General features: G+C 43.5%; 1 protein-coding gene across 3 annotated transcripts; it reads left to right on the top strand.

Moving 5' to 3' along the window:
• The first annotated feature begins 2828 nt into the window (after nt 1-2828).
• Nucleotides 2829-20904, top strand: LOC136972004 (acetylcholine receptor subunit alpha-like). Of its 3 annotated transcripts, none has more exons than XR_010880264.1 (6): nt 2829-3238; nt 8536-8771; nt 17652-17832; nt 18620-19462; nt 19547-20258; nt 20296-20904. XR_010880264.1 is itself a non-coding variant. In XM_067266543.1 (6 exons), the coding sequence occupies exons 1-6, from the start codon at nt 3008-3010 to the stop codon at nt 19691-19693; spliced, it is 1557 nt and encodes a 518-aa protein (XP_067122644.1). In that variant the 5' UTR covers nt 2829-3007; the 3' UTR covers nt 19694-20904. The 3 variants fall into 3 exon arrangements, 2 of the variants coding, with proteins under 2 accessions (XP_067122644.1, XP_067122643.1); XM_067266543.1 differs by having other exon boundaries at nt 8536-8580; nt 8662-8771; nt 19547-20904; XM_067266542.1 differs by having other exon boundaries at nt 19547-20904.

The raw sequence follows: 20904 nt of genomic DNA, 5'->3' as shown, positions 1-20904 counted from the left end.
GTATGGCAACCTGGGTGTAGATTAGTTCAAGAATGTACTGTACCTCCCTTTTGATTCCCTTTCTGTTTATTGTTCAAATTCCCGTCCACCTGCGTAACTAAAAGGGTCAGGTGGTAAAGTTTCGATCTGGGAGGATGAAAATTCCCACCCATCCCCATGCACGGTACGACGAATGTATATTTTGTAATGTATATCTCGCCGTTAAATCAACAAAATAAAAAATTTAAGGAAGAGAATAGAGTAGAAAGGAGATCAGAAGACAAATAAGGAGATAGAAATAAATATATCGAAGCGAAATCCACCCAGAAATAGAATCGAGAAATAAGCAATATAGTCTCATACTTCTCCCTCTCTTCGGATAAAAGGAAACGAAAAGACAACATCTCGACAGAAGAGAGCAATCGAAAGGAGAGAGAAGAAAGAAAAAAAAAGGGACAACCTCCCTCTCCAGGCGGTTTGAAAACTTGCGTAATTGAAAATATCGTAACAATTCCAGAAATAGAAATTACTGTAAGGAATTTAGACCAGAACGAGCAATACTTTTAACAATTAAACGGCCTGTCCCAACGGGTTTTGCTTCGGACTACCGAAACAATTTTTCGGTAGTCCGAAACAAACGGATAGAGATTCGTGTTTGAAAAGCTTCATACTACCATCGGATTTTTTAATATAAATTCTAGTAAGGGTGAAAGAAGTGTTCATAGTTCGTCTTCCAGATCTTCCTTATTCTATTTCCCATATAAATACTAGTAGGAGTGGAGGAAACTTCACAAGAACATCGCAAGAATCCTTATCCTATTTCCAATTCAAATCCTAGCGAGGGTGGAAGAGGTTCACACAAGTGGTCTTCCAGATTCTCCTTATTCTACTTCCCACATAAATGTCTTAGTAGTAAGGATGGAGAAGATCTTCACAAGAAATCTCTCTTATCTTATTTCCCATACAAATCAAATTCTAGTAAGAGTGGAAGAGATCTTCACAAGAGATCTTCCTTGCCTGACTTCTCACCAACTTTTAGTTACAAATCCGGAATTACGTACCTCCAAGTCCTTCTGCCTATATGTTTAAAGCGTATAAAGAACAATAAGACTTGAGGGGTGAAGAAAACACTTCGAAGAGTCCTCTTCACACCACCCTGCAGAAATTAATCGATATCTGTGCAGTTTTGTGGCAAATTCAATGTTAGCTATCAATAAAAGCGACATAAATCCGGTTTATCGCCTATACACACTCTTTATTCGGGTGTAAATTACGATCAATCTACCAATAGTTAAAGTTCTGCCACCGGAAGACGAAGAGTTTCGTGTTAATTACTTTAATTGTTTCCAAACAATTTAATTTGTTACAGAAAAATTCGACAAAATTCGTCCGGGAGATGGAAAAATTAACTTCTAAATTCCGCTTCAAACAAGTCGCAAACCGGAAACTCCTCTCTTCCTGTCCGCCTAAGACGAGTTTTAATTTGAAAATATTTCTCTAATTTTCGCTACGTGTAAGCAGAAAGACCGGAAGTGACGTATTACTCCAGAAAATACGTAAATTCTCCATCTCCGTCCCGTCCTATCGGAACGATAAGAGTTTCATACTCAAGATCTTACGTTTAATTGGTTTTAAACGCTGACGCCATCTTTTACGTCACACAGCAGGTATACGACGTTTTACAGATGGGGGTAGATTCCGCTTACAGTAACAGGAAAGTAAGAAAGAGGAAGAAGGAAAAAAAAGTAAATGCTAATAACTTCTTTATTTTATGAAGAGAAGGTTCCATAAATCGATAGATGTCGTTATTTTAATGTGACAATATTTTTTCCTTGTCGAAATGGTTCCCTCCGATAAGACGGTTACGTGTTACGCGGAACGAAACAGCGACACGTCACCTCCCATTACTCGTTTCCAAATTTCTATTTCCCTCCCGTTCGCGGAAGAAAAGAAGTGTGTTACTTCGACCCACTTTTGGTAAACGAGTAACAATAAGCGCAACGGCGTTACGTCTCACGCCAAGCGGAAAGCGCCCTTTCTAGAGAGGTTGAAAACGCTCTTCCCGGAGGAGGGTCCTGTTACGGGGGTATCGTTCTTCACCGTTTTACGACTCTGTTACGGAGTTACGAATCCCGTCCTTAACTAAGTTTCCGGTCGTAACTCGACGGAGAGATCTCTTATTTTTATCTCTTAACACCGTTGTTTGTAATAAAACGACTTTTATTACGGCACGACGTTACGTCACACGGGTTATTTATGTTATCTTATGAATCATATATGTCGCTTATAAGCATCTCCCGCGAAAAAACCCGAGATTTGTCGTCGGATTTCTAACTTCTCCCCCTCTTCCCCGGTTGCATTTACGGGGAGGAAGGAAGAAAGGAGGAACGTCCGTCCACCCCGTTGACGTCGTCTGGGGGAGGGGTGATGGCGGGAGGGGAGAAGATTTTCCCGGGAAAATCCGATACTCGGACGTCGAGCCGATCGATGGATGGAAGGGATTTATCGAGATTAAAGCGACTAATTAGGGACGACCTCTCGGCTAATTAATCCGCTCTCGGAAAACTTCGTATCCTCCGGGATTTGGCGTCACCGGACGAGATAAAGCTCCCGGAAACGGAAGAGACGAAAATGACTTCCCCATTTCGGAGGGACTTTTTTAACAAAAGATCGCCACGTCGTCTCGTCTGCCGGGATAAAATACGGCTTAAGAGGGAGGAGGGAACCCCCTCTCCCAGTAAGCGCTTAAAAATGACGAAAGGGAGGTTAATTTCGCCAGTCGGACGCTCGCAAAGACAGTCGGGAAGTAGCGCATTTTGGCGGCGATCGGAAGGAGGAGAAGGAGGAGGAGGAGGACGAAGAGGACGACGTTTTCTCCGATAGAGCGCGGGCTCGGCGCCTCGACGCGCACGGCTGCGGCGCCGTTATCGATCGCGAACCGGGAATGGTGTCCGCGGTAGGTGGACGGAGGGAGGGAGCCGTTCGGTCCCGTTCCGTCTTCCGAGACGACGTTCGGCTTGCTTAGCGTATGCCCGACGTCGCCATGCCTCCCCCGCGACCGCTAAACGGCGCGGGAATCTTCCTCGTCCTCGCGCTGCCACCGACGCTCTTCTTCCTGGGATGCGAGTCGCACATCGACGCTAAGCGCCTGCACGACGACCTCCTCAGCGACTACAACAGACTCATCCGACCGGTGGATAACCACTCCAGCAAAGTTACCATCGTCGTCGGCCTCAAGCTCACTCAACTCATCGACATTGTAAGTAATCCCTTCCTTCTCTCTTTCTCCTTCTTCCTCATCCTCGGCCTCCGGATCGGACCGCGGCTTACATCCGCGCGGCGGATTCGCCTACGCGCGCGACACGCGAGGAGTTTTCGAAAAGTAACGAAGAAACGCGCTCCAAGAAGCGGAAGAGGCGCTACTATACGATTCCCCCTCTCTCTCCGGTTCGATCGGCGTTGCTAGGTTACCGACATCTCGAGTTGGCGACGCCACGCGACGCGAAGGGGAGAGCGTTTCGCCTCGTCGCTTCCCGTCCATTATCGCCGGTTAACGCGACGCGACGCTATCGACTCTTCTTCACGCGAGCGTCGGCCGTCCGGGTGCCGTCTTAATTTGGATCGTCGCCACACTCCGTCGGAGGCGTGGTGGGAAAACCATGCGCGACGCTTCCGATGTTTGCTTGTCGTTCGCGCGCGACGCGGAGGAAAACCGTCCCCCATCCACCGCGCTTGCGCGTTGTGGGCCGAGACTTAAGAATGATCCGGGAGTAGGGCGCCTTCCGTCGGTTTGAGCTCTCTCTCTCTCTGACGGTTTCCGTCCGCGGAACTCTTACCCCCCCCTCACTCGCTCTCCCTCCGCGCGCCTGCGCGGAAGATGAGAGGTATGTCGACCGGATAAAATCTCCCGGCTTTCCTAGGAATTTCGCGTAAACGGCGAATAAAAATGCAATTCCGACTCGCGAAAGGGAGCGCGGCCGCCTAGGTTTACGAACTTGTTTATTGTGGACACGTTTTAACAATGATTAAACCTTTCGTTTTAAATATGCGCCCGTTAATTCTTCCTTCATCCAAGAGAGGGCAGCAGGATCGCGCCGAATTCCAGAGTGGTCCCACTACTCTTCCTCGCATCATCCGTTAAATAGGGGTCGGGGAGAGGAAATCTCCGCGTAAACAACGCAGAAAACGGTCGTAACCGCCAAATTAGCCAGCGTAAATTACGGAAGGAAAATCGCTCTGGCGTAACCTCCTATAGTGGACGAAGTGACGGGAATTATTTAGGGAGCGCGAGCGTCACGACAGGTGTTAAAACGAGCCTCGAAACTTTCATAGCGTGACCGAAGTTTAATTTAGTTTTTAAAGGGCCTCATTAAAGCTTCAAAATCTCTTCTTTTATACTGCCGAAACCACAGTTTTTCGACTCTGTTACTCGCGTGTCCAAACGAGTTACGCGATCCCTCTTAAAAGGAGAGGTTCTCACGTATACAGGAGTAGGTTCTTCCCCGTTTTGGGGGGCGAAAATCTAGTAATTCTGCTTTCCGTGTCCGAAAGATAACTCGGGATGCAATTTCTCTAACTTGGGAGGGATGCGGAAGAAAACGGGGGATGGAAGAAAAAGAAGGATATTCGTGCAGGAATGGAAAAATTCCGAAAGGACGTCCAAGACAGATATACGATGTAATTGTGTTTTATCGTGTGTTTATCGACAGGAAAACACAAGAAAACAAACGAGACTTTGTCTTCGTTCGATGGAGACGACGTGTTACGAGAGAGAACGTAACTTTCGTCTCCAATTGTACGTATGTAAGAAGCGGGAAGCGTAACCATGTTTAGGGGAGCGTAACCCTTATACTTCTTAGAGAATTTATGAATTGTTTTGTGTAGTGTATTTGGAGATGGGAAAGGGGAATATCGAGTGTCTGGAAATTTCGACCGATAAATTACGCGTAAGACGAGTAGGAAAGTTGACAGTGATATATATTTGAAAACGCTCGCCTCGTCAAATAACCCCTCCTGTAATAACTCTGGGTGTTGCTCTAATTTTAAAACAAGCTTCTCGGCTCGCGCGTGACGTTCCGACTCGTCATTTATCTTCGTTCTTTAAATTAGTTTCTCTTTCCTTTGTTTACTCTTTTCTTTGTGACGTTCGTCCGACATCGGGTTACGTTTCCGAAACGTCGGCCGATCTAAATTGTCGTTACTCTTACCGTCGATCCGGTAACCGATAAGTGAATACGATTTGTTACGTAATAAATCGCGTTGCTTCGGGAAGTAACGTCGTCTTACGTAGACGTAACGAATATTCGTGAGTATCAGGCGGAAGTTTCTACGTAAATCTAACTTATCGGTTGTGACGTAATTTTGGCAGTGGTTACGCAGGAAAAGTTACTTTATTCGTCTGTACGGAAAGGATGAACGAAGAAATAACGTAACGTAACGTAGACACGTGAAGAACACTCAGAAAACCCGTCAGGAACGAAGTCGCGATCGGGGTGACGTTACGTTACGTCCGGCCAATTAAAGAAGGCGTTATTTAAGACGTTACCAGGCCTTCTGCGATTAGCTAGACGTAACGTAACGTAACGTAACGTAGACAGGTAAAGAATACTCAGTAAACCCCACCCATTGATCAGGAACGAACCCGCGACCAGTGTGACGTTACGTTACTTCCGGCCAATTAAAAAAGGCGTTATTGAAGACGTTACGAAGCCTCTTTTGATTGGCTAAACGTAATGTAACGTAAGGTAACGTAAAGCACGTACGAATGCATTCTAAGTCGGAGCGTATATAACGCGCATCCCCGGTTACACAAAGGTTCCGTCGTTGGAGCGAGCGGTTTAAGAATAAATTTAATTAATTTATTCGATTAAACGAATTATTTAAATTATCAAATATTTGTCTTCGACGTCACAGACGCTAACAGAATTAATTGTGACGAAATCATTTTTATTTTACCGTTAGTTCGGCGCCGCTCCCTCCCCCTCCCCGTTACCTTTAATCATATTTTAATAAATTACGGGCCCTTAATTGGAATAATTCGCTTACAATTAGCCAGGGTCTAAGTCAGGAATTCCCTAAAGAGGCCCTCTTCCCCCTTTTTATATTTAAATAACGGCAGAAGCAATAAAGAAGAGAAGAGGAAAGTAAACGACGTTATAAAGGGGCTTAATGTTAGAAGATTAGCGAAATTACATTTTAGAAAAATGGATTTAAGAAAAAGCGAAATCATAATAATATACAAAAAAAAAATATATTTATAATTTCCGAGTTAAAAGGCTTTTAGGGAAAAATTAAAAACTTAATCGAAAATTTTAACGACTTAATCGCTCCGAAACGGACAATTTACGAGCCAACCGCCACCAATACGAGGAAACAAAATGGCTGCCACGTAAATCTCCCTCTACGGGAACGACGTTGGAAAGATTTAAATGACGTAATTAACGAACCCGCCGCCCTTCTAGAGAGCTCTCTTCTACTGCCTGCGTCATACTGGCACTCTTAACTCGCGGGTTCGCACCCGGCGTGGAGATTTTAGCGTGCCAAACACCTAAATAGGGGCCCTCCTGTTAGGCGTCTTCTCTCCCTTCCAATCCAATCCAATCCTGAAGTAAACGGGGGTTTTTCCTCTAGAATTAAGCGATCTTGGAGGAAAATATAAATTTTTACTCCCGTATGTATAGGGCCTGGCGCAAACACGCTGTTCAGGGGGTAAAGAACCCCGTTCTCGTGAACTATCTGTCTTGTATGTGTAATAACCCATCCCTCACCATCCGTCCTCTCTATTTTTGTCCACAAAGGCCCCAGAAAAAACAAAAAAGGCCCCCTTAGAAGAGTCGGAAAAAACACTAAACGTCTTCGTCCCTCTTGACCCAATTTTCGGAATTTTCTCCCCATCGATTTATGGAATTTCCCCCCTGTGAAAATGTTTTTCCACCCACCCAGAGATCGGCCGGAAGTGACCTTGCTGGGTTCAAACCACGTGAAATAAACCGGAAGTGGTGCTTAGCCGTAGGAACCATCCGAAAGTACGGCTTAACTATCTAAAAGTTCGAATTTTTCGATTATCCGTTCTGCACGATTAATTTTAATTCCTTCAGCGTTATCTAGCGGTACGGCAGATTCTATAAATCCCGGTTAAATTCCCTTTCTAATTTACGGCCGTTGGGCTAAATTGTCTGAAAATTTCTTGGGTGGAAGACTTCACCCTCTTCTAGAAAAACAACAGAGGAACTTCCTTCTTCTCTCAAGACAAACACTTGATTTATTCGCGTTTTCTTTCCTCTTTCGCTTTCTCCGAGTAACTTGGATGGAAAATTTTATTGTTATGCATGCCAACGGAACTCCGTAACTATAGCTAACTATGGATATAGTTACGGAGTTTGTCGACATACGTAACAAAATAATCCGTGACGTAACAACAGATGAAACGCCAGATTTGATTCTTTATTCCATTATTACGTAATAGATTAAACATGCCGTAACATACTTTACTCATTTATTACGTCGTGGATTAAACACGAGGTTTAATACTTCACTCCATTATTACGTAATAGATTAAACACGAGGTTTGATACTTCACTCCATTATTACGTAATAGATTAAACACGAGGTTTGATACTTCACTCCATTATTACGTAATAGATTAAACACGAGGTTTGATACTTCATTCCATTATTACGTCATGGATTAAACACGAGGTTTGATACTTCACTCCATTATTACGTAATAGATTAAGCACGAGGTTTGATACTTCACTCCATTATTACGTAATAGATTAAGCACGAGGTTTGATACTTCACTCCATTATTACGTAATAGATTAAGCACGAGATTTGATACTTCACTCCATTATTACGTAATAGATTAAGCACGAAATTTAATACTTTATTCCATTATTACGTCATGGATTAAGCACGAGGTTTGATACTTCACTCCATTATTAAAACATTACAAAATATCTGTTACGATTGCAATTAATGGCAAAATCGAACGCTAAATGGAGGTGCGGAATAACCAAGAAATGACGTATCGGTTGGAAATTTCCGGAAAGAAACTAAACATTCAGAACAAAGTTGCATGAAGTTTCAAAGACGTTAAAAGTAAGAGAAAATAGCGCGTAGGATTTGAATAGAAACTGTCTCCTTTCCAAATTACTCCGGAAATAAATGGCAAAAGTTTCGTACGTAACAAGCGTTTCAGTCACGAAATCCTTTCCGCTGTAATTAATTTTCTCCCGCCTCTTTAAATCCCCAAAGCCTCAAAAACGTAACATCTTCGATGAGGCCTGAACCTTTCTCTTAAGGTTCTTACGTTACGTTACTTCTGGTCAATCAAATAAGGCGTTATTTGTAACTTCCTAAATAACGTTTTCCTTCATTGGCCGGGCGTAACGTAATACCACAAATACTAGAAAGTTGTATTACTCGACAGAAAGCAAAGTCTTCGTGGGGTGGTCCTCCGTGACGACACTTCCGGAAGGAGTAATTAGAAGCCCTTTTTTCAAACCGCATTAATTTCCGTTACGTCCCCTAATTTGTTCCTTTTTAATTTCTTACAGAACCTCAAACACCAGGTCATGACCACCAACGTGTGGGTAGAACAGGTGAGTGTAATTACGCAAACTTCCGGTTCCAAAATAATTAGAATATATTTGTGTTCTAACCTTTGTCCTTTCGTACTGCAGACTTGGGACGACTACAAATTGCACTGGACACCGTCAGATTACGGAGGGGTGGAAATGATTCACGTGCCCGCCGAACACATCTGGCTGCCCGACATCGTCCTCTTCAACAAGTAAGTTACGCTCTCTTCTGGTAGTTACGTTAGTTACACCATAAATATCAAAATACACTCTTACACTTCAGGGGGAGCGAATTCGATTCTTCTTTCACTCGGAAGCGTTTTTATCTTTATTTTATTGTCCACCCCTCGTTAGATACTTCAGTTTAAACCCATAATTTCGTAAAGAACGGTCGAAGGAGCATTTAGTTACTTATGTGAATTCGTTTCCCTCGATACAACGATTTTTTAAAGGATTTTTCGGGAGTAATTGGAATTTCTTCCTCGTCTCTTCGTCGCTCCACACTCGACCAGTTCCTTAACGAATTTCCGGCGGGAAAAGCTAATTATCTTCCAAATTCCGGGTGTTAGGAACCAAGCCAAAGGAAGGCAAAAGGATTAAAGTATGGAGCGGGACCCCGGTTTACGAGCACAGGAAGGAAGAAGGGGTGCTGTGAAGGGGGAGAAAGCGGCGAGTGGATCTCGTAATAACGTCCGGGCCACCCCCTTTCGATCCGTAATTCGTTCCTCACGCGCCGACTATCGAATTCCGTATCTTATTACGTCATTCGGAAATTCGGAGAAGGGCGTGAATTACGTTTCGCAGATGTTAGAAGTGTTTTCGGGCCGTGGGGGTGGAAAAGCGTGGCGGGGGGCGTCCGATCGGCGTGGCAAATTTTCTCCGTAATTCAAAAATTTGGAATTCCGCGTCTAAGTTGGAGATCCGTGAAAAGAATTCCGCCCGAGGCTTGCTTCCGAGAAGGTAATAAAAACGTCGGGAAATTCGCCATGTTTTTTTTTGGTATAGTATCGAGAAATAAATTACATTTACTCTCGTTTATTTTTGCTTTTTTTGTAGACAAACATAAATCCGGATGTTTTACGATCTTTATCCTCCCTCCCCTCCAGTCGAGCCAATAATTTTATTTATAAAAAGCCCGTAAGCGTGGTAGAATGCCCTCCCTCCGCTACGCTAGGAATTCGAACTCGGTACCGGTTTCGAAATTCCACTCGGTAGGAGGCGGTTTCGAAATTCCACTCGGTAGGGGGCGGTTTCTCGCTTCGTTCCATAATTACGTCACTCTTTCCCTCCACCGACCTCTGGTGTTCGTTCGTTCCAATCTGTTCGAAACTTCGATAACTCATTCGATTTGTAAGGATGTCTTGCGGTTATTTACCTTTTATTAGTTACAAATGGATTCTCTAATGGAAATCCATCGAACCGACATCTTCGTGGAAAAGGTTATTATCTTATTTTAGAGATATTCTTTCGTTGTGTTCAAAAAAATTAAGGACAGAATATTAATATTTACGAAAATTTTCGTTACGTGGAATGTAGAAAACACTTGGCACAGTGTGTACGTAACTTCGAAATAGGAATCTGATTTATGTATTCATCGTAACAATTTAGTTACTAAATTATTTTGGGTGACGTAACGGAGAGAGTAAAATATTCTTTGATTCTGAGAAAACCAAAGGTTACGGCGAATTATCAATAGTTACGCGCCCGTACAAAACTGGAAAAGGGAATTTCCTCTTCTTTTACCAGTGGCCTAGTGGATAAGACTACTTTTCGGAGGTTTATACCCATACAAAGCTTGGAAAACGGAGTTTTCACTTCTTCCTTCCACAGTGGCCTAGTGGATAAGACTACTTTTCGGGGGTTTATACCCATACAAAGCGTGGAAAAAGGAGTTTTTACTTCTTCCTTCCACAGTGGCCTAGTGGATAATACTGGTTTTCAGGGGTCCATACCATACAAAATGTGGAAAAAGGAATTTCCACTCCCTCCTCCTATCAGTGGACGAATGGATAAAACTGGAGTATTAGTCGGGGTTCATACCCGACCAACGAGGTGGAGTTTCGCGGATTTCCTCACGTGTGTAACACTTAAACAGGAATTCAGTTTCTTACAGTCAGTTTTCGTGTAGGAAACCCCGTTGACCGGGTTCCAAGCGTGTTCTCCCTCCAGTGGACCTAATGAAAAAGAGATTGGGTTCCGTCTTCTCGTCGATACTCGAAGAAATTAATTACGAACGTCGGAAGCGGGAAGCCGCTACTCCCGATCGAACTCGTAACCGCACCGCGATCGATAGAACACGTCCACCTCCCGTTCCTCCTCCCGCTAAAAATATCTAATTTCTTTATTAGCCTCGTCAAAAAAAAAGTGCTTCGTCCACCCCCTCCGTTTATCTTCCGTTTACCAAAAACGTCTCTCGAATTCTTCCACTTGGACTCGGGTACTAAAAACTAAGTTATTTTATTGAATTAACCTTATTTATGGCTATGGCCTCCGACCGCCTCTATCGCTCTTTCTCACCTAAATATTTAATTTTTATTTTGTAAATTATTTAGAAAAGTTTCTAGTTTTATGGCTCTTCTTCCGGTTCGACTCTTCTTTTAATTATATATATCTTTCCCCCTTAATAATTAAATACACTTATCCTCTAAGCCAACGAAGGACATACACGCGCCTGTCTTCCAGAGCAACGATTCGCGCCGCTTTGGTCTTTTTGATTTAAAAAAAAAAAAAGTAGGAAAATTCCCTTTCCCGTCAGGGAGGAAACGTGGAAATTTCCCTTTCCGAACGATTAAATTCACCGGCCTTCTAGCTCCTGATTGATTGGATGAAGAGCAATTACAAATTTTCGGGATCGACGTCTGCCGTGTACTTTGACGTTTGTTAAACCGGGTGTTTTCGTTTGAGGTTTGCAAAAATCGATCGGATGTCGGTTCTCGAGACATGTTTTCGGAATCCGACGGTTTTCGGGTCGACATTCCCTTTCTAATTAAAATTCTTAAGTGCTCTTTCCACGAAATTCTGCTGCCTCTCCTCCCCGTCGTTTCGGAAACGATTTGACCCCGGTGATTTAGTACCAACGGATTTCGCAAATATCTTATTAAAGTTCTGGTCGCCTTCGTCATCGCGCCGAATACCACCTAACAAATTTCGGTGTTCTCTCTGGTGCATTTTCTGAAGTTAAAGTGTTTATGCCTTAGAAATTCGTCAACAGGGTTACGCCGACCCTCGCGAGCTCTATCGTGGAATTTCACCTGTAAAAACAATCGTAAAAATTGACTTATGGTAATTTTCAGTCGTTCCTGAACCGTATTCGCGATTATTGTCGTGAGATCTTCCAATTTAAGATAAATCGCTGAATCTGGCAACCGTGTCTTATGGCCATGCCATTAATTAAATCGTACGAATCTTAGATCGTCATGTTTTCGTTTATACTGAAAACTTTCAATAGTTTATTTAGTAAACTAAAATTTGAAAACTTTGTGCGCTTTACATCACTACTTTACAGGCCGAGCGACCCTGCCAGTTGATATCTTTAATAGTCGTATTCGCATTTATTCGTCGACCAACATTTAAATACAATAAAAATAATACAGTCATAGTACAATGAAATAATACAGAGTAGCAACAGATATATCGTCTTTTTCTTCCATGTTGCCAGTTAATTAAACAGAGCTTCTACTGCTTTTGCAATCTGATTGGTCAAATTTAAATTTCGTTTGAACACCAGATGAAGTGTGATTGTTTCTTGGTCATAATGTAGTTCTAAAATCTAGGATAAAGGAAAATTCTCTGCATAAATATTCGTTTTATTTACTCGAAAATTTAAAAATGAATTGGTAAATTTCCTTCTCAGAATAGACGACCGTTACCGGCCCTCTGGAGGTCGAAGATATTACAATACGGGAAACTTCCTGAGCGAATGTAAAAAAGGAGAGAGAGAGCGTGAGAGATTGTTGTACAAAAATAAATAAACCGCATTTTCTAAATATTTGCATTTAGAGTTTTTGTTTTTCGTTCTTAGAAGTTAAAGACTCGCGGATGTTCTCGTATATAATTTTAGATTATTACGTTGTATGGTCGATGGCGTCGCAAAGTTTTCAAAGTTTAGTTTTCTAAATAAACTATTGTTAAGTTCACAGTAAAAACATAAACCATATAAACAACAATAAACTTTCTGATCTACGATTCGTACGAATTAATTAATGCTATAACCGTAATACAGAGTTGCCAGATTAAGCGATTTATCGCAAATTAAACGATCTCGTAAGGTGATTCGAGAAAACGACTGAAAAATTTTGCTGTAATGTCAGGACAAAACAGAATTACTTGAAGCCAGTGTTTAAAAAAGCGCAAAGTTTGTGTTTACGCGAAGCACTCGTAAGGTTCGGTATGACCATATCGACGCATTTCTAAGGCATAAGAACTTAAACGTCGCAAACTTTTCCCACTTGAATTTGTGACGCGGTATCGGCGCATGTCCTGGTGACAATCACAACGTTCTTAAGGTATTTGCAAAATCCATTCTTACTAAATGTTCATTAGGGGACAATTAAGGATAGCCGGTTACGAAAATATTTATTATTTGGCAGATTTATTTCAGGGACTTCTTGAATTTATCTCGACATTCCGTAAATTAATTAACATTGGTTTGAAATAATTATATCTAATCAAAATACGAAAGATTTTCTTTGACTTTAGCTCATTAATTGCTCTTTACTAGGATCCGAACACTAGAAGTTGGTCACGGGTCGCGCTTGGCCAACGAGCCGACCACGTGGAGTTCCCCGGTTTTTATTCACGTTTATAACGTCTAAATAGGAGCTAGTCTTCCATAGTAAGTCTTCCGGGAGCCACTCTAATTCGGCAGATCGCTCATGTGTCTCGTCGCCGTAATGAAATAAAATAAAAACAAAGTTCTCAATTAGTGCTGGCAACAAAACCGCAGTTTTGGCAAAAACCGAAAACCGGTTTAGAACAGGCAATGGAATTACTATCATTCTGTTTACTTTTTGAAAATAGATTAAAACATATATTCCCGATATTTGCACTATTCGGGAATATGTGTGCACTATTCAATGCCTGTGTTTCCGATTACTTTTGTTATCGCGTTTTCCCAGTAAAGGGTGGGCATTCACATTTTCCAAGCTTACTTTCCTCAAATCTGTCGATGGACCCGTCTTTTACTTTTTCTTCTGGCCTCCTTTAAAAATATTCTGGAGTTAGAATATTTTTACGGCAGCCGAAAGAAGGAACCTATTTGAATCTTAGCGATGCGTAAGGAGACGCCGCCCTCTAGCGGGAAAATATCTGACTCGGGCACTTTAGAAAGTTCTTTATTTACATTTCTCCAGCGATTTTTTCACGTTCTTTTCTAAAGCGCCCCCTCGCCTAGCCTCTGGCATTTTAATGACCCCTTTCTTCCGCCGAATATATCGGAAAGACACACACACAATATCCTTGACGGTCCGCATCGGCGATTTTCTCGTAAGACCTAAAAGCGACCTCTGTCGTCTCGTTTATTTTCCCAGATGATATTCGAATTCGTTATAGGAAAACCGGACTTGAATGGCGATGGCGCCAGGAATTGTCGCCATGCCCGGGACGGGAACGACCAGTAAAGGCAAAAAATAAATTACACGAGCCCTTTAATGGTTTTTAACATTAAGTAAGAACAGAGATTTAGCTACGGGGCACTAAAATATGAAATTTTGTTCTGGTGTTGTTGGGCGCGAGGAGAGGATCAATGCTATTGCTTATTTTCAAGTTCAATCTCCGCATTAATTTCTGTACATTGTAGCATTAAAAATACTCGCAGCTTCCCGTTTATTTCATTAACCTTATAACTTTGTAAGTTATTATTGTGGTTACGACTATGACGTAGTCATTACATCATTAAAGAGCTAAGTATCTCTGCGTGCCGCTTCGCTTCTGTTCAGTTCCAAATAGAATTGTATACCGTAAGAAAATCAAGGTAAATTCTCCATTTATATAGTTACGAGTACTTGTTTTTTCCCGTTTTGCTCATTTATATATCACCTGATGAAATATTTGCAAACACGAGATGGCGACACCAATGTGTCAGCCATTTTCAGGCATCTCAAATAATATTGTCTTTAGAAGCTCCAACGTAATTGTAGATACAAGAAAAACACTAAAATAATTTTAATACTTTCTATTTATTGATTTTTAGCATTTATTTTATACTTTTAAATTCATTTTAAACAATTTATTTTACACTTTAACAACTCCGTGTTGGGTTATTAAAGAGAGTTTTTACAACGTATTTTAACATGAAATTACACCAGTTTTATTGTGTGTCAGCTGAAGTGCTCGTGAAACATACTTTTTATTGCCATACAATTTTTTTAATACCGTGTTTTCTATTTAAATTACTCAAATATTAAGCCCCAAAGAGTAATATTTGTAATCACAAGTAAATGCGCAGCTTTGTGTTCTGCGCATTTACATGTTTGCTCTCTTACTTTTATGCAGTTTTATGCGTAAGATTCTTTGTTAATATACGTTAAGTTTTCATGGGGCAAGTCTTTATATGGCTGCATCAGAGACAAAGTGACTTCCTTTTATACCTGCTTAACGTCAGTTCATACCATTTAATATCCGGTGAAAATATAAGCAACAACTTGCTTCTAGTGTAAAGTTACGGTTCGAATCACAAAGAGAAGAGCGTAGCTTGCAATGTAACTCATTAACCTATTGTAATATTCAAATGCCCTTATGTTCATGTAAAGAGAAGACACAGAACTTACTTTGTCTATTGGGAGCTTACGTAATACCCAATCATTTAATAACATCATACCGAATGCCTGGACGAAATTTCATTTATGTTACACTAAGAAACTGGCACATACAAGCCAGCACTCTCTTCTAAACGTGTGCAGAGAAGAATTGCCAAGTTGGAGGAAAGAAATTCCTCGCACTTCCCGTGATTACCAAAGGTTTTTAAATAAATAAACAATCGTCGATCGATAAATTCACTTAAAATCAGAGAGGAACGTTACGCTTTCGGTTACTTAGAAAACGTTACTTAGAGATATAATTCGAAAAATTTCAATCAACCGATAGCCAGAAATCGGGACGAAACAGGTGTAACAAAAAGATTTTATATAGGACTCGATGACCGATGCGAATTTACACCTCTACAGAAACCAGGATTTTTTAGATTAACCAGGACTCTCTTCAGAAACCAGGATCGCTTAGACAAACCAGGATTTTCTAGATAAACCAGGATTTTTCTAGATAAACGAAGATCATCCAGACAAACTACAATCATCTACACAAATCGGGATCTTCTACAGAAACAAGAATCCTTTAGAGAAATCGGAACTTTTCAAGATAATCAGGATCATTGCCCATCATCCTACCATTCCTATTTACTGTAATTGGTTCCGTAACTTTTTCAGGAGCCTATTTAACTTTCCGGCTTTCAGGCTATAAAAGTCACGTGGTAGAGTGAAAACAATGCGTATTACGACGTTTCAAATGACTCGGAAATGTTTTATTTGACGTTCCAATGTATTCCATCGATTTTTTTTTCCTCCCATTTTCAAAATAATGGAGTATTGCTAGAGAACGAGTGTATTTTCGGAGAATAACGCAGAACTTTTCGAAGTAAACAAAAGAGAAGTTTGCGTGCGTGAAGAAAAATGCGCAACTGTGAAATCAGTCGTTCCTTACGTCTTCAATTTTTGCCACACGTTCCTCCAATAAACACAATTCGGAAGGAAACAAAATAAAGAAACAACGGGGTTGCGAGTGTCTAAGATATAACATATAACGGGCCCTTCCTCTCCACCAAATAATTATACATGTAAATAAGTGGGGGGGCTCGCTTCTGTATTATGCGACTCCCTAAAGTCGCGCTCACACTTAGCAATCATCAGTAGCCAGCCCCAATAAATTCGACCCCCTGTTAATTTACTCACACCGGAAATCGTGCCAGAAACCTTTAACGAAGTGTGACTTTTAAGTCTTCCGTTTAAACGACGTAATCGCCATTTTACGGAACAATTGATAAAATATTGTGGCACAGGTTTTTATCCCGCACCTTAAAAATCCTTTAAAAAACAACGAGTTTTTCCCTAATATAACCGAGATTCTTCTCGACTCTGAAGGCGCATCGATCTTTGTTTTTCTCTCTTCACTTTTGACATTGTTTCTCCGGAATTCCCAGGAAACCAGGAACAGTTTGACTTTGATCCGGCAAAACAACAAGTTAGTGTTTAAAAAAGAACAATTCGGTGTTTACGTAACTTAGAAAAACAATGATTAATCTAAACTTTCCGTGTTTCCTGGGGGATTTACCATCGATATTCTGACAACTTCCAAATAAACGAGGAGTCCCTCGCTCCCGTTTTACCGGGATCGCCACCGATCTAGCGGGGTTACTATAGTAACGCCACGAAATTTACCATCCAGTTCGGTCTTCCTGGTCTTCTCCCCGGTTTACGAGTTACGACTTGGTCTACAGTAAGGAAAAATATGGAATTTTTATGTAGGAAATTTCTTCGTCTCGCGCCATGTTTATCGGACCATCCCTTGTTATTTATGTATCTATCGGGGAATAAAAAGAGGGAGGTAACGACCCGTTACTTCATCGCTCGTCGATGGATGGATTGTTTTCGCGCGTATTCTAGGGGAGGATTCCTTCACGTGCCATTTACGACCGGCGGAAAATATACGTATTTATCTTCCGTAACCGAAAATACTCGTCCTCCCTTCCTCTCTGACGTCTTTACCTCCCCGTAAAGATGGAAGAACTTTCGGAGCCGGGCGGAAGTCTCGTCCTTAACTTCCGCTTTGACTCGGAAGTTTATTCGAATTTCCGGAAACGTAACACAAGAAGAGCACGCGGGACACCCGGGCGCTTCAAACTCCGGGTTGGCGACGGGCGCCGAATAATTATTTAAATATCTCGTTCCGGAAATGACGTAGTGCGCCGAGACTCCGGACGAATTCTCGGCATTCCCTGAATATAGCGGAAAAATCCCCGCTGCCACTTTCAAAATTCCTCGTTTTCTAGCGTTAATAGAAGGAATTATTAAGTTAATTAAGGGTTCGAATTTCGTTGCCAGCGCCGACGGGAATTACGAAGTGACCCTGATGACCAAAGCCACGGTCCACTACACGGGAAAGATCGTTTGGAAGCCTCCCGCCCTGTACAAGAGCACGTGCGAGATCGACGTGGAATACTTCCCCTTCGACGAACAATCTTGCATCATGAAATTCGGATCGTGGACCTACGACGGATACGAGGTAAGTCTCTTTTTTTCCGTTTCCGTGGTGAAGGGAGGGAGATGAGGATGCGGTTTCTTGGCTCTCTGCCAACTTCCCCCCCCCCAATCGGGATGCTTCAGAACACCAAGAGGAGGTTGCCATCCCCTGCTCTTCAGAGGGTAAGAGTCGCTTCCTGTAGGATTTTCAGCGGAAGCGAGCAATTGAATGCCGGAAGAGAATGGAAGAGTATAAAAGGGTGTTTTCTGCGCGTGCCGGTTGCGCTTCCTCCCCCTCTCACGTCCCCGAAAATATGGAAGGAGCTGGAAATAATTACTTCGTCCTTTCCTCTTCTCTCTCTCTCTCTCTCTCTCGTATCGCTTTCTCGCCGGGGTGACGAGAAATCCGCCGTTTTTCACGGTCCGAGGGAATTTTCGAAGTCGAATAATCAGCGGCGCGGGAATTTCGATTAGCGTTCGCGCTCCAGCGAATCGCTACGTCTATCGCGCCGCCTGGCGCAGGAAGATACGGCGCCTCTCCTTCCTTCCCCGCAACTCTCCGAGCCTCCCCGCATTATTCTCGGCTCGTCGACCGCCGATAACTCCGCGGACTCGCTCTCGAGGTAGATTTATTGGCGCGAGATCCACGCCACGCCCCTGTCCTTTCTTTTCCCGACAGGGAAGGAGACGTCGCGCGCGCTGGCGCGGGAGATTGACGAAATGCGCTTCGTAATTAAAGAAAAAGGAACGTTTTGTCCACCCCTCCACTTCCGGTGGCTAGTCCGATCGGAAGTGAGCGTTATTTTTCTTAATTTTTTGCTCTCGTTTAGGTGGATTTGCAACACGTGAAGCAGGAACCCGGGACGAACACGGTGGCTATGGGAATCGATTTGAGCGAACTTTACAAGAGCGTAGAATGGGACATCTTGTTGGTACCGGCCAAATACAACGAAGAATACTACGATTGCTGCGACGAGCCATATCCGGACATCACTTTCAACATCACCATGAGAAGGAAAACCCTGTTCTACACGGTCAACCTTATTATACCGTGCGTGGGAATTTCCTTCTTGACCGTGCTGGTGTTTTATCTCCCTTCGGACAGCGGGGAAAAGGTTACGCTCTGTATATCCATTCTAGTCTCCCTGACCGTTTTCTTTCTTCTGCTGGCCGAAATTATCCCACCCACGTCCTTAGCCGTCCCCCTCCTGGGAAAGTATCTTCTGTTTACCATGATCCTCGTCACTCTGTCCATAGCGGTGACGGTAGGAGTGCTCAACATCCACTTTCGTTCTCCCTCCACTCACAAGATGTCACCTTGGGTAAGACGCGTCTTTATCCACATCATGCCCAGGCTCCTACTGATGAGAAGGCCCCTGCACACCACCGAAGACAAACTGACCGAACCCCCCAAATTTGCGGGCAGGAATTGCAACGGCATGGAGATAAGAAGAGACTCCTTCGTTCGGATGCAAGCGGAGCGCAACACCCCACCGCCCGACGCCTTGCACGTGGATTACAGAATGCGCGCGGGACGCGAGGACTTAGTCCGGGAAAATGCCGAAAATACCGACCATGCCCACTACAGGCACCACTCTCCGGAGATCCAGAAAGCCATCGAGAGCATCCTCTTCATTGCCGAACATATCCGGAAGGAAGACGAGGAGCAAAGCGTGAGTAATTCCTCCCCCTTCCCCTTCCATATAACCCCTTCTATATAACTATATAACGGGGGGGGGTCTTTTCGTTCTTTGCAGGAGATAGAAGACTGGAAGTACGTGGCCATGGTGCTGGACAGGTTGTTTCTGTGGATCTTCACTATTGCTTCGCTAGTAGGAACGTGCGGAATACTGCTTCAGGCCCCTTCCCTGTACGATGATCGGATCCCGGTCAGCGACTCCTAAAGCGGATCTCTTCGATCGGCAGCCCTCATACGGCAGCTACTGCGCGCGCGACTTCTCGCCTCCGGCTTACTTTCCCCACTGTACCCCTCGGGCAGGTCACGGTTCGCCTCTCAACCGGAGTGGTGGGCCGCTTCCTCCTGCCCGACGGTCCGACGCCCCACTCGAGAGGGGGAACAGGCCTTTTTTTTATTCTCTTTCATTTTACCTTCGGCCCTCCCCACCTCCGATTTTCTCTCGTCGTTTTCTATTCTTCGGCGGCCGGAATATATATATTTCTACACTTTTTCCTCACTCGGCCGTTTTCCGAATCTCTCTTCCTTCCTCCCTTTCTCTCTAACTCTCTCTTCACGCGCTTCCGCTTCCGGAATCGCCGCTTCCCTTTCCCAAAACCGGGCGGATTCTTCCCCCAGCACGCGGGTAAGAAGAAACGGCGCCGTTCGAACAGACGGACGAACGGACGGACGACGTTTCACCCCTCATTTCCGAGACGCGGATCCAGTGCCAAAGAGTCTCGCCGAAATTTCTTCCCGTCTCTTCTCGGATTCCGGGGAAAATTCCCTTTCCTGTCTTTCCGCATCCGAGGGGGCGCGGAGCGGATATAGCCGTCTCCGCTTCCGGTGGCGATTTAAGGGGGTTAATACCCCCTGCCCCCGGCGGGCCTCGTCTTACGTGTGTTTTATACTCCGTTAGAACCAATTTCTTTCGGTTTCTTGTAGATAGGTCACCGTTCAATAAAGTGAAAAGAAACTCGTCCGTTGGTTTTTTTTCCCTCCCCTCCCCTCCCCGGAAGTGAACCCCTCTTCACGCTTTTCGTTTCCGGTAGGAGTGTTTCGACCGGCGCCACGCCGAAAAAAACTGTTAAAAGTTTCCTTTAAAATGGGTGTATACGAAAGGATTTGGCGGAGGAACCCCCACGGCGCGCGTGCTCTCGTTGTAGTGTCCGTCGTCACAGGTTTTCTTCTTTTCGGACGGAGGAAGAAAGACGACACCGGGGTCGGCGGACGAAGGAGAAGGGACCGAACCCGCCGCCGCCCGGATGCGTCGAGGAAGGAGGGTCCTCCCCCATCGAAAGGTGCCAAAGGATTTCCGGAAGTTGCCGAAAGAAGAAAGTCGAGAGGAAACGACGAATTTAGAGTTCTTTCCTCCAAATTTTTAACTCCATTATTCGTAACTTTATTAACGTTTAGTCAGAATAAACTTTTTGAAACGAA

The sequence above is a fragment of the Centruroides vittatus genome, unplaced genomic scaffold, assembly GCF_030686945.1.
Source record: "Centruroides vittatus isolate TY-2023 unplaced genomic scaffold, ASM3068694v2 contig_2747, whole genome shotgun sequence".
Lineage (NCBI taxonomy): Eukaryota > Metazoa > Arthropoda > Arachnida > Scorpiones > Buthidae > Centruroides > Centruroides vittatus.
Note: the sequence above shows the minus strand (reverse complement) of the source record. Positions and strands in the feature narration are given on the sequence as shown.